Source organism: Pipistrellus kuhlii, unplaced genomic scaffold, assembly GCF_014108245.1.
Source record: "Pipistrellus kuhlii isolate mPipKuh1 unplaced genomic scaffold, mPipKuh1.p scaffold_m20_p_2, whole genome shotgun sequence".
Taxonomy (NCBI): Eukaryota; Metazoa; Chordata; class Mammalia; order Chiroptera; family Vespertilionidae; genus Pipistrellus; species Pipistrellus kuhlii.
The window spans coordinates 154,027,122-154,039,365 of record NW_023425515.1 but is presented as its reverse complement, the minus strand read 5'-3'; the positions used below and the strand labels follow the sequence as shown (position 1 = coordinate 154,039,365).

Genomic DNA, 12,244 nt, shown 5'->3' with positions numbered 1-12,244 from the left:
GAAAAATTCAGGCTCCTCCAGTAAAAAAACAAAGATTGATTTAACAATTTGGAAAAGTGACTATTCTGCAATACTATTTTAATTAATGATCTAGAAAGTGGCATTTCTGACCTGATCAGGAAAGGTTGTTTCTCTCAATTCCAGATCTTCTTCAGCATAGGTCAATATAGTCTTCAGAGAACGTCTTAAGAATTCTTCATTAAAATTCTGAGATGTACCCACCAAGGAAGATAGTGACATGGTTACCTGCATTTTAACCCTGGCAAAGTTCTGTAACAGAGACATTATCGGGTTACCATTCAATATAGGAGAGCTTAAAGGAACAGTCCAAAAGAAAAAGTTAATTAGTGAAAGAAATACCACTCTACGCAAAATACTTTTAAAAAGTAATAAGATATGCATATTGAAATCTTATTTTAAAAAGAACTTAGAGCTGAAGCCGGTTTGGCTCAGTGGTAGAGCGTCGGTCTGCGGACTGAAAGGTCCCAGGTTCGATTCCGGTCAGGGGCATGTACATTGGTTGTGGGCACATCCCCAGTAGGGGGTGTGCAGGAGGCAGCTGGTCGATGTTTCTCTCTCATCGACGTTTCTAGCTCTCTATCTCTCACTGTAAAAAAATCAATAAAATATATTTTAAAAAAGAACTTAGAACAGGGTTTTAAAAAGTGCCACGTGTTAGTTAAATTAGAAATTGTACCTAGACTTAACATTGACCTATTATAAAATACTAGAGGTCCGATGCACAAATTCGTGCACAGATGGGGTCCCTCTGGGTGGCTTGTGAGGATTGGGCTGAAACCCACATCCAGTGCTGCCTGCAGCTCCTACCTGCCGCTCCCACTCATCCTGGCCCACTGTGCCTGCCGCAGGCTCGTGCCCTATCAGTCCCAGTCGGGAGAGGCTTGTGCTACTGCAGCAGTGGTTGCCAGCCAGTGGTGAGCCCTGCAGTTGGCACCCTCTGAAGGGCGTGGCCTGTGGGAGTGGGCTGAAACCGGCTCTCCAACATCCCCCGAGGGGACAGGCCAGGCTGAGGGACTTTACTGTGCATGATTGGGCCAGGGAAGGGCTGTGGGAGGGCTCCAAGGCGTGTGAGGGCTTGTCTCACCCAGTCCCAATTGGGATCCGTGAACTGGGGAGGGATGAGGGAGGTTGGCCAGCTGGGGAGGGACCATGGGAGAGCTCCAGGTGTGTTCGACCCATCTTGCCCAGTCCTGATCAGCTGAACCCCAGCAGCAAACTAACCTACAAGTCAGAGGCTTTGCTCCCTGGTGGTCAGTGAACATCTTAGTGACTGGTCAACTGCCCCCTGGTGATCAGTGCACGTCACAGCGAGAAGTTGAGTGACATTAGCATATCATTAGCATATTACACTTTGATTGGTTGAACAGCCAACCAGATACTTAGCATATTAGGCTTTTATTATAAACAATGTAATTAATAACTAGAGACCTGGCATATGAAATTCAGTCCCTAGGCCTTGACTGCAATCAGGGCCATCTTCCCCAGCTGCCTGCAGCAGGCCCCACCCCCTGCCACTACTCACCCCCAAATCCCTGTCTGCCATTGGGTGATCAGTGCCTGACAGCCAAGGAAAGGAGCCAGGAGGTCGGTTGTTCTCACCTGCTCACTGGCCTTGCCCCTGCTGCAGGTGGCCATCAGGCAATCGGAGCCTGCCAGCCAGGGAAAGGGACCAAGCAGTGGTCAGTGCACCTCATAGTGACTGGTTCAGCAGTCATTCTGGTTGTTCTGCTGTTAGGGTCAATTTGCATATTACCCTTTTATTATATAAGGTAACACAATTTTTACAGACTAGAGAGCTTAACCAACCATCATAAAATTATTACTTTTATTTGTTAATCCTCAACTGAGGATATTTTTCCTTTGACTTTTAGAGAGAGTGTAAGGGATGGGGAAAGAGAGAGAAACATCAATGTGTGAGAAACACGTGGATTGGTTGCCTCCCACATATGCCCTGACCAGGGCAGGTGATCAAGGCTGAAACTGAAGTACGGGTCCTTGACTAGAATTGAACCTGGGACCCTTAAATGCAGAGGCTGGAGGCCAACACTTTATCCACTGAACCAAATCACCTAGGGCCATCACTAAATTCTTAAGTGGTAGATATGGTCTTTAAACTTTGGCACATTTCATTAAGTCCATTATTATGACATAAATAACACAAATCATTCATAAAGTAACTTAAAGGTATTGTAGAATCTTTAGAATAATGTCTATAAGAGAATTTACATTATTCCATTTTTAGTGTAAATTCATTTATTTCACCATTCCCCACTATGAAACTATTTTTAAGAGTTTATCAATAATAACATAGTAATTGTCAAACTGAAGATATTTTGTCAAAATCCTATTTGATATCTTTGTATATGTAAATGTATTGATTATTTTTTCCTTTAAAATTTCCTATCTTATCTTCAGTGGTACCACTTTATCCTGTTTTTCCTATTTTTAAAAATATATATATTTTATTGATTTTTTGCAGAGAGGAAGGGAGAGGAATAGAAAGCCAGGAACGTCAATGAGAGAGTAATATAGATCAGCTGCCTCTTGCACACCCCCTACTGGGGACGTGCCCGCAACTCAGGTACATGCCCTTGACTGGAATCGAACCCGGGACCCTGGAGTCCGCAGGCTGACGCTCTATCCATTGAGCCAAACCGGTTTGGGCTGTTTTTCCTATTTTTTATCTGCTCTTTTGGTACTAAAGATTCTGTCAAGAAACTTTATAAAATACATATATTTTTATTGATTTCAGAGAGTAAGAGATAGAAGTATTAATGATGAGAAAGAATCATTGAGCGGCTGATTCCTGCATGCCCCCCACTGGGGATTGACCGGGAATAGAACTGTGACCTTCTGGTTCATAGGTAGACATTCAACCACTAAGCCACCTCAGCCTGGCAAGAAATTTTTTTTTACTTGTCATACTCTAAATAGTCTCATCCATTTCTTTGTTTTTGACTAGTACAGATACATACTTATGTCTTCATAGCTCCTATTTTTCTCTATAGAGTTCTAGGCTATTATATTTTACTAGATAGCTCTATTTGGATGTGTCTCATAGGTACCACAATTTTAACATTAAAATACTTTCTCTTCCTATAGATTAAATGAATGGTGCTTCTATTCATGTACTTATTCATGCCAAAAATCTAGAAATCATTCTTCCCTTATTACTCATACTATAAATCCAATTCACAATTCCCTAATCTGTTCCAATCTGTTCTTTCTCCATTCCCAATGCCATTGCTTTAGTTTATATCCTTACTATTTCTTGCTTGAATTACTGTAATAACTTCCTAACTGATCCTTTTTGCCTTTTCTCTTATATCCCAAGTCTATCTTCTAAATAGCTTCAGAAAAGTTTTTGTCAAATGCAAACCTAAACACATCTCTCTTTAAAAAGCTCCAATTGCTGAGCATAGCTTTAAGGATAAAACACAAGTATCAACTCAGTCAATGTGTCAAACTATATGGTGGGAACTGAGTACAGTAATAAACAAAACAAATATCTGTCCTATGAAAGGCCTTTTCAATGACAACTTTATCTCTTATTACTCTCTCTTCCAGCATAATCATCAAGCAGTGCCAGAAAGTATCTTTTTCTTTTTCACTGTCTCCTTCTATTGTTTCCAGGCTTTTCTAATGATTATTATTATTTAAAAATATATTTTATTGATTTTTTACAGAAAGGAAAGGAGAGGAGAGACAGAGAGAGCTAGAAACATCTATGAGAGAGACATTGACCAGCTGCCTCCTGCACACCCCACACCATGGATATGCCTGCTACCAATGTACATGCCCTTGACCGGAATTGAACCTGGGACCTTTTAGTTCGCAGACCGACGCTCTATCCACTGAGCCAAACCGGTTTTGGCAGCTTTTATAATTATTTACAAGGCTCTATTCATCTACTTATCCTAAAGTACAGATGTCGGAGATAATGGGAAAAAACACTTCTTTTAAATGAAAGACTCATTTTTGAAGTGATAAAACTATCTGTCCTGAAAAGTAAATGAGTAAAAATCTGTGAGTGGACAAAAACAGATTGACCAGAAACTTAGAAAGTTAGACAAGATGTATGTATAATAGCAAAGTTCCAAGAGAAATTACACTCTTGAAGGAATTTTCTACAAACACCTGGGTCAAGAAAACCCAGCTTATTCTATATCTGTACTAATAAAAGGGTAATATGCAAATTGGTCACAATACCCTCACAGTAACAACCAAACAGCAAGCTGCGTGGGGCGACCAGGCCAGTAGGGAGGTTAGCGAGGGACAACCAAACGACTGACCAGCAGGCTGCATGGGGCAACCAGACTGGCACGGGGGGCAGTAAGGGGCAACAAGGCTGGCAGGGAGGGCAGTTGGGGGCGATCAGGTTGGCAGGCAAAGGTGTTTAGGGGTGATCAGGATGGCAGGGGGGCAGTTAGAAGCGATCAGGCAGGCAGGCATGCAGGTGAACAGTTAGGAGCCAATGGTTCCGGATTGTGAGAAGGATGTCTGACTGCCCCAAACTGGCAGTTGCACATCCCCTGAAGGGTCCTGGATTGCAGAGGGTCCATGCTGGGCTGAGGGCACCCTCCCCTCCCGCATGTGTACTCTAGTTGAGTAATAAAATAGTAAAGAAGATCAGTGAAATTCACCAGATAAAGAACACTTATTATAAAAATGCTGTCATGAAACAGATGAAAATTCTAATGAAATATTTTGCCTTACATTATTAAAAAGATGTGTTTAGTCATTAACTTTAAAAGGGAATAAAGGCAGAAATAAAATAATTTAAGGAAAGATAGCAAGAATAAGAAAGTGATGATGCAATAGGAGTTCACATGTCAGTATAAATAGAAACACAAATTTTGTGCACTGGGTCACTAGTTTGTTATAATAGCAAATATGAAAAGATTTACTTCAACTTAGAGAGTGGATTACATAGCACAATTCTATCTTGTATATGAGAGGCACAACTAAAATAAATTGATTCTTAAAAGTACAAATAAAGAAATATACAAAGGTAACTTAAGAACACATAAGAGGTACAGGAAGAGAAAAGCACACAAAATGAACAGTAGGGTTCAAATTAAAAAGAAAGTGGAGGTATTTTAATACCATACAAGGTAGAATTTAGACCGAAATAAATTTAAAATAAAGCCTCTTCACCCTTTTCAATTCTAAAGGGAATAATAATATAATTCATAAAAAAGATGTAATAGTTATGAATATCAATTCACCCAATAAGAGCTAAAGGAGAAAATACACAATTTGTAGGCTTAAAATAATTTCTATCAGTCCAGCAAATGGATCAAAAATAAACAAGGATATAGAAAAATAGAATAATGTAATTAATAAGGTATTTTGTTTAACTCAATGCTCTAAAAATAAGAAATACCCATCTTGTGTAACATTTACAAAAACATTGCATATATGAACACACAAAGGCACACAGTACAAAAGAGATATATGCTGTATGATCACACAGCAATAAAACTAACATCAAAACTTAAACATGCCTGACCAGCGTGGCTCAGTATACTGAGCATCGTCCTATGCACCAAGAGGTTGCTGGTTAGAATGTGGTCAGGACAAATGACCGGGTTGCAGGCTCAATCCCCAGTAGGAAGCATGTAGAGGGCAGCCAATCCATGTTTCTATATCTCTCCCTTTCTCTCTTAATATAAAACCTATAAATACATTATTTAAAACAACCACCACCACCACCACCAAGAACTTTAAAACAAGCCCTTCCTAGGTAGCTTAGCTGGTCACATCATTGTCATATAATGCCTAGGTTGTACGTTTGATCCCAGGTCAGGGCATATATGAGAATCAAGCAATGAATGTATAAATAACATGATGCTTCTCTTTCTCTCTCCCTCCTTCCCCTCTCTTTTTCTCTCTAAAATCAATATTAAAAAAAATAATAATAAAAAAACTTTAAAACAAAAAGGACTATCAATTCTTTGGGTTAAAAGAAAATACTACATATCAGACCCAATAAGATACCAAAAACAGTACTCAAAGAAAAATTATAAAATTTAATTTTTAAATACTTACCTGAGTGAATTAAACATCTGACTAAAAACAAACAAAAAAAACTAAAATAAAAAAATATAACACATGAATGTATTATTAAATAAATACTTAAATGAAAAAATGGAATTCCTCAAAGTCTGACATATAATCATAAAATATTAAATCAAAATACTTAAACCTTTAATTTTCTCTATTATTACTTTCATTTTACTAAATGGTAACAATTAAAATTTATAACACCTCAACATAGATTTATGTTCTAAGTTTACTACTGTATATTATTTTTTTAAAATATATTTTTATTGATTTCAGAGAAGAAGGTAAAGGGAGAGAGAGATAGAAACATCTATGATGAGAGAGGATCATGGATTGGCTGTCCCCCACTGGAGATCTAGCCCACAACCCAGGCATGTAGCCTTGATTGGCATTGAACCCAGGACCTTTCAGTTTGCAGGCCGACACTCTATCCACTGAGCCAAACAGGCTAAGTGCTGTATGTTATTTTTAATACAGAAAAAAAAATTAAAGATTTGAATTTTTATAAGATATCCATAGAATGACATGCAGAAAACAAAATTAAAGATTTGAGTTTTTATAAGATATCTATAGAATGAGAAATATCAAGATAGTCTAGGATTAGGCTCAAAATATATAAAATAATTCCAAGCTTCCCCCTAAATCCATTTAATAGACAGTTGCAGGAGTTATATTTCATTATGAATCCAAAGACAAAATACTTACATTCCCTATTTCAAAGTTTTGTCTCATCAATAGGTAAAGGGAGGCACTAGCATGTGACCGTATTGTACTGATGCTACTGCTACAGTGTCGGAGAAGCCGGAGGCATAAATCAGCACATTGTTCTGTCTCTTCTTCAAACAGGAGTTCAGGGAACTATAAAAAACAATACCGACATTGAAGTTATGTAGCCTGAACTAGAGATTTGTTAGTATAGCCAAGAATCAAAAGAATGGTGAAAGGACAATATTTGCTAATTTATATATATAATCTCTATATATAAAGGCTAATATGCAAAGTGTCCCCTCAGGAGTTTGACTGGCCAGCAGTTCGATTGCTCACTATGATGTATGCTGACTACTGGGGGGTGGCGTGGAACAAAGGAAGGTCCCGGCTGGCAGCTGGGAAAGGAAGTCCCCAGCTGGTAGAACCCTACTGGTGCATGAATGTCATGTACTGGGCCTCTAATGGTTAATAATGTGGATCAGATTCAGACAGACTGGGTTTGAATACTACCTAACTATGGCACTTACTAGCTAGTAGCAGCGTAAAATTGGACAAGTTTTCTTATCCATAAAATGAGCCAAATAATATTATCTACTTGGGGTTGTATATCTATCTTACATTAGATAATTCCCATAAAACACTTGGTATAGTAACCAACATGTAATAATTCTATAATATGTTTTTATTATTACAAGAGTACTGAAAGTTATTTTCACTGGTTAAGTTTCATCAGTAGCTCTGTATTCCATCTTATAAGATGTATAAGATGAAATAGCTACCTTTGAATATGATCTCACTTATTTGTGGAATCTAATGAACAAAAGAAATTGACCAAAAAAATAAGACTTAAGCATGGAGGAACAGACTCACATACCACAATGTGGGGTTGAGGGGACAAGAAGAGATAAACCAAATAATTTATATACTTATTAGAGGCCTAGTGCATGAAATCTGTGCACTCAGGGTGGGGGGAGGGGACTCCCTCAGCCCCCCCTGCACCCTCTCACGGTCTGAGAGCCCTTGGGGGACATCTGCTTCCTATGGGGAACGGGTCTAAGCCAGCAGCCGGACATCCTTAGCATTGCCACGGAGGTAGCAGAGGCTCGCCAGCTGTGAGCCCGGCTTCTGGCTGAGCAATGCTCCCCCTGTGGGAGCACACTGACCACCAGGGGGTAGCTCCTGCATTGAGTACCTGCCTCCTGATGGTCAGTGCATATCATAGTGACTGGCCATTCCACTGTTAGGTCAATTTGCATATTAGCCTTTTATTATATGGTATATGCATAGCCCATGGGTATGGGCAATAGGATAGTGAAGATATGGGAATGTTAGGGAGGAGCTTAGAGGAGGGAAGTAAGAGATGGGGCAAATTTGAGGTATCTGTAATATTATCAAAAAAGAAAAAGAAATAGCTACCTTCGAGATTTAAGGATATTCAAATTTTTAGGAGGAAACCAATGTAGGAGATAAATATTTGAAGTCGTTGAACAAATGTACTTTATTTTCCATTCACCATACATTAAGTTAATTTAAATTGAATGGACTGAACTACTTATACATTGAATTCTTGATTTATCAAGTTAATAAGGAACAGGAAGAACAAGAAATAAGGAAAGCCCCAAATTTAAAATTAGCTATTAATTTTAGGCCTTTCCTCACATCAAAATTATTTTTTAAGCCAGAAACTGGTTAAAGGTGATCCAAATAATAATTCGAAAAGGCAAACAATAGAAGAGAGACAAAGAAGAATCAAGGGTCTTGGGTTTCTATGAAAACTTTAAATATAAATACATTAGCCAATGAACATGTCAAATGATCTTAGACAATGTTAATAAAGTCTGATAAGACTGAAGGGAAAAAATTAACCTACCTTTGAAACCAGGGCCCTCTGTGTAGCAAAACAGTGTTGTAGATAAACTGCACTTTGGTTACATGCCATACTATGTAGCAGCACTTTTAGTACCCCACCAAGGATGCTCTCTTTGGATTCTGTTACAGAAACGGTCTGCAATTTAAAGATTAAATAAAAAAAGAGATGTACTTGCAATTTGGTTAAGGAGACAGAATATGTATACACAAAAAAAAATAATGTTTTTAAAATAGGAAAATGATAAGATCTAAGAGAACTTAAAAAAAAAAAAAAAAAGTTTACCAGGATTTGGATAAAAGAAAAAAAGAGAAAAACAGAATGGGCAGAATTTATTTATTTATTAAATATATTTTATTGATTTTTCACAGAGAGGAAGGGAGAGGATAGAGAGCTAGAAACATCAATGACAGAGAAACATCGACCAGCTGCCTCCTGCACACCCCCCACTGGGGATGTGCCCGCAAACAACCTATATACCCTTGACCGGAATCAAACCTGGGACCTTTCAGTACGCAGACCAATGCTTTATCCACTGAGCCAAAACGGTTTTGGCCAGAATGGGCAGGATTTAAATGAAGGAGAGCAAGGAGAGCAAGGATATAGCTTTTAGGAACTACTTATACTTAAAATGTAATAAAATGGCTCAATGAATACCGTATTTTCCAGCGTATAAGACGACTTTTGAAAGGAAAAAAAGCCTTCTCCGATTGGCCAGAGTCAGAGAGACAGTCTATTAAAAAAAACAAACAAACTGGTGTTGCCTCGGAAGTGAGGGGTAGTCTTATACAGCGAATATAGGCCTAAACCTATGTTTTAACTGTAAAATTAGGGGGTCGTCTTATATGCTGGAAAATACGGTACTTTCCCCCCAAACTCAATTTACCAAATATATATATATTATTGATTTTGTACAGAGAGGAAGGGAGAGAGATAGTTAGAAACATCGATGAGAGAGAGTCATTGATCAGCTGCCTCTTGCACACCCCCTACTGGGGATCTGCTCGCAACCAAGGTACATGCCCTTGACCGGAATCGAACCCGGGACCCTTCAGTCCCCAAGCCGACGCTCTATCCATTGAGCCAAACTGGTCCCGTCCAAATCTATATATTTTTTCTTTTAAATATATTTTTATTGATTTCAGAGAGGAAGGGAGAAGGAGAGAGAGACAGAAACATCAATGATGAGAGAGAATCTTTGATCAGCTGCCTCCTGCATGCTCCCTACTGGGGATGGAGCCCACACCCCGGCAAGTGCCCTTGACTGGAATCAAACCCAGGACCCTTCAGTCTACAGGCTGACACTCTATCCATTGAGCAAAACGAGCTAGTGAATCAAATCTATACTTTAAATTCCTGTTCTTTGCGTTCTTACCTGGACAACAATCTCTAGTGTATCCAAAATGATTAGGTTTGCTTCAGTAGCCAGATTTCCATCAATCAGTGCTTCATGTTCAATCTCTGCTCTTGATCTAATTAAAATAGTATAAGAAATTATATTTATCTTAAAACAGCAGATCCACAATTCAAAAAAAGACTTAAAAGATTCATAGAAAAAACAAACAAAACTTGGAATCATTTTTCAGTATTTGGTGAATTGAAAATTATAAGAGAATAAGGGAAAAGACAATATTTTACATATCAATGTTTTATTTTACCCTACATTTTGTTGACTATTCCTATATATATACTTTATCACAATGCCAATGAGAGCAGAAATACTTAGCTTCCAGAGATACAGCAAACACAGAAAGTGTTTTATTCTGCATGGAATAGCCACTAGGTGGTGCTATGTGGGTTTGCATTTAGGGCTGCATCATGGCATTATTCAAAATGTTGAAGGATAAAAGTACTTTCCCCCCCTAAAGTTTAAAAAATTTTAAATTTTGATGCAGAAAATAAATTAACTCTTCAATGAGACTCTGGATGGAATCACGCATTAGAAACAAAACATCTGATGCCAATCAAGTCATTTACTTGACTATCCAATATATACAAAAGTATTATTTAATAAAAATTTAAAAAACTATAGATGATTTATAGGTAAAGTTGACATTATTTTAATAGCAATACATATATAGAAATTATATATTACATCTAAATAGACAAAATAATACACAAATCAAAGCAAAAGTATAAGGACATACTAAATACTAACTTACTGAAGTTCTTAGATGTTTAAGTCTCTGAATTTTTATTACTACCATTAAAGAGAAAAATTTATGAGTTTATATTTTACAAATTAAATTTAAGGAGAAAATACAGCATAGTTAGAATTAAATTGAAAAAGAAAATAATGCATTGTTCAAACATAAAATCCAGAAAGACTTCTGTAAAGAAACATTATAAAAATATGGTTTAGCCCTAGTTGGTGTGGGTCAGTGAATAGAGCGTGGGCTGAAGGGTCCCATGTTCCATTCCAGTCAAGGGCATATGACCAGGTTGCCAGCTGATTCCCAATAGGGGGTGTGCAGGAGGCAGCCAATCAATGATTTTCTGTCATCATTGATGTTTCTCTCTCTCTCTCTCTCTCTCTCTCTCTCTCCCTCCCTCTCTCTCCCTCCCTCCCTCCCTCCCTCCCTCCCTCCCTCCCTCCCTCCCTTTTCCTCTCTGAAATCAATAAAAATATATTTTAAATATTATTTTAAATAAATATTAAAAATATATTTTAAACCATATATATATGGTTTAAACAAAAAGAATCAGGAAAATACTAAAAAAACACACAAAAAACAGCTTCCTTAGAATACGGCAAGATAAGCAGAAAGAACATTACACAAATGCAGAAATAAAGCAATATATGCTGGCTGTTTTGTGAATTCCACCACACATGTGGAAAAGTAATCAAAGAAATGGACTTAGGCAGACAAAGAAGAGAGAAAAGTGAACACTCAAAGTTCAAAAATGTTAGCATATTAATTTTATACTCAGTGTCTGCTTTGGTCTGAATATTTGTGTCCCCCTACATTCTTATGTTGAAAATCTAATGCCCAAGGTAATGAATGGTATTAGGTGAGGCAAAGGTCACGAGAGTAAGGGCCTTGGGAATGGGATTAGTGCTTTTATAACAGAGGTCCCAGGGAATCTGTTTGCCTTCCTACCATATGAGAACATAGCGAGAGAGAAGTCTGTAACCTGGGAGAGAGTCAGACACCAAATCTGCTAGTGCCATGATACTGAACTTCCCAGCTTCCAGAACTGTGAGAAATAAATGTCTGTTGTTTATAAGTGGCCCAGCAAATGATATTTTGTTATAGCAGCCTAAAGAGACTAATAATTTCAAATTCTCATCTATATGGTACTGAGTCTGCTGTTACTGTTTTTTGTCTATAGGCTTGCATAGGGCCTTGCTTTCTGTGTTTTACGGTTTCACTATTGTGAACTAATATTTCTGGAAGTTTATTTTAAGAATCCTCTAACTCTTGGGCTGAAAATGGTTTCAGATTGAGTGACCAACAATCTTGGACAGGACTGAGGGGTTCCCTGGGATATGAAACATTCAGTGCTAAAAATTAGTAGTACTAGGCAAACCTGAATGAGCTGGTCACCATATACTAAAGTTTTTTGGGCCAGTCAAGCTAC

The 12,244-nt window shown here is 37.9% G+C and overlaps 1 protein-coding gene across 16 annotated transcripts in view; it reads right to left on the bottom strand.

Moving 5' to 3' along the window:
- The window catches only part of DOCK7 (dedicator of cytokinesis 7), a 163,560-nt gene that overhangs the window by 33,155 nt on the left and 118,161 nt on the right, over positions 1-12,244 (bottom strand). For all 16 annotated transcript variants that reach the window (XM_036448238.2, XM_036448240.2, XM_036448243.2 and 13 more), the window contains 4 exons: positions 10,038-10,134; positions 8,666-8,800; positions 6,793-6,945; positions 112-270 (listed from right to left, as the gene is read on the bottom strand). In XM_036448238.2, coding sequence (XP_036304131.1) covers positions 112-270; positions 6,793-6,945; positions 8,666-8,800; positions 10,038-10,134 — 544 coding nt within the window. The remainder of the gene's footprint in view (positions 1-111; positions 271-6,792; positions 6,946-8,665; positions 8,801-10,037; positions 10,135-12,244) is intronic.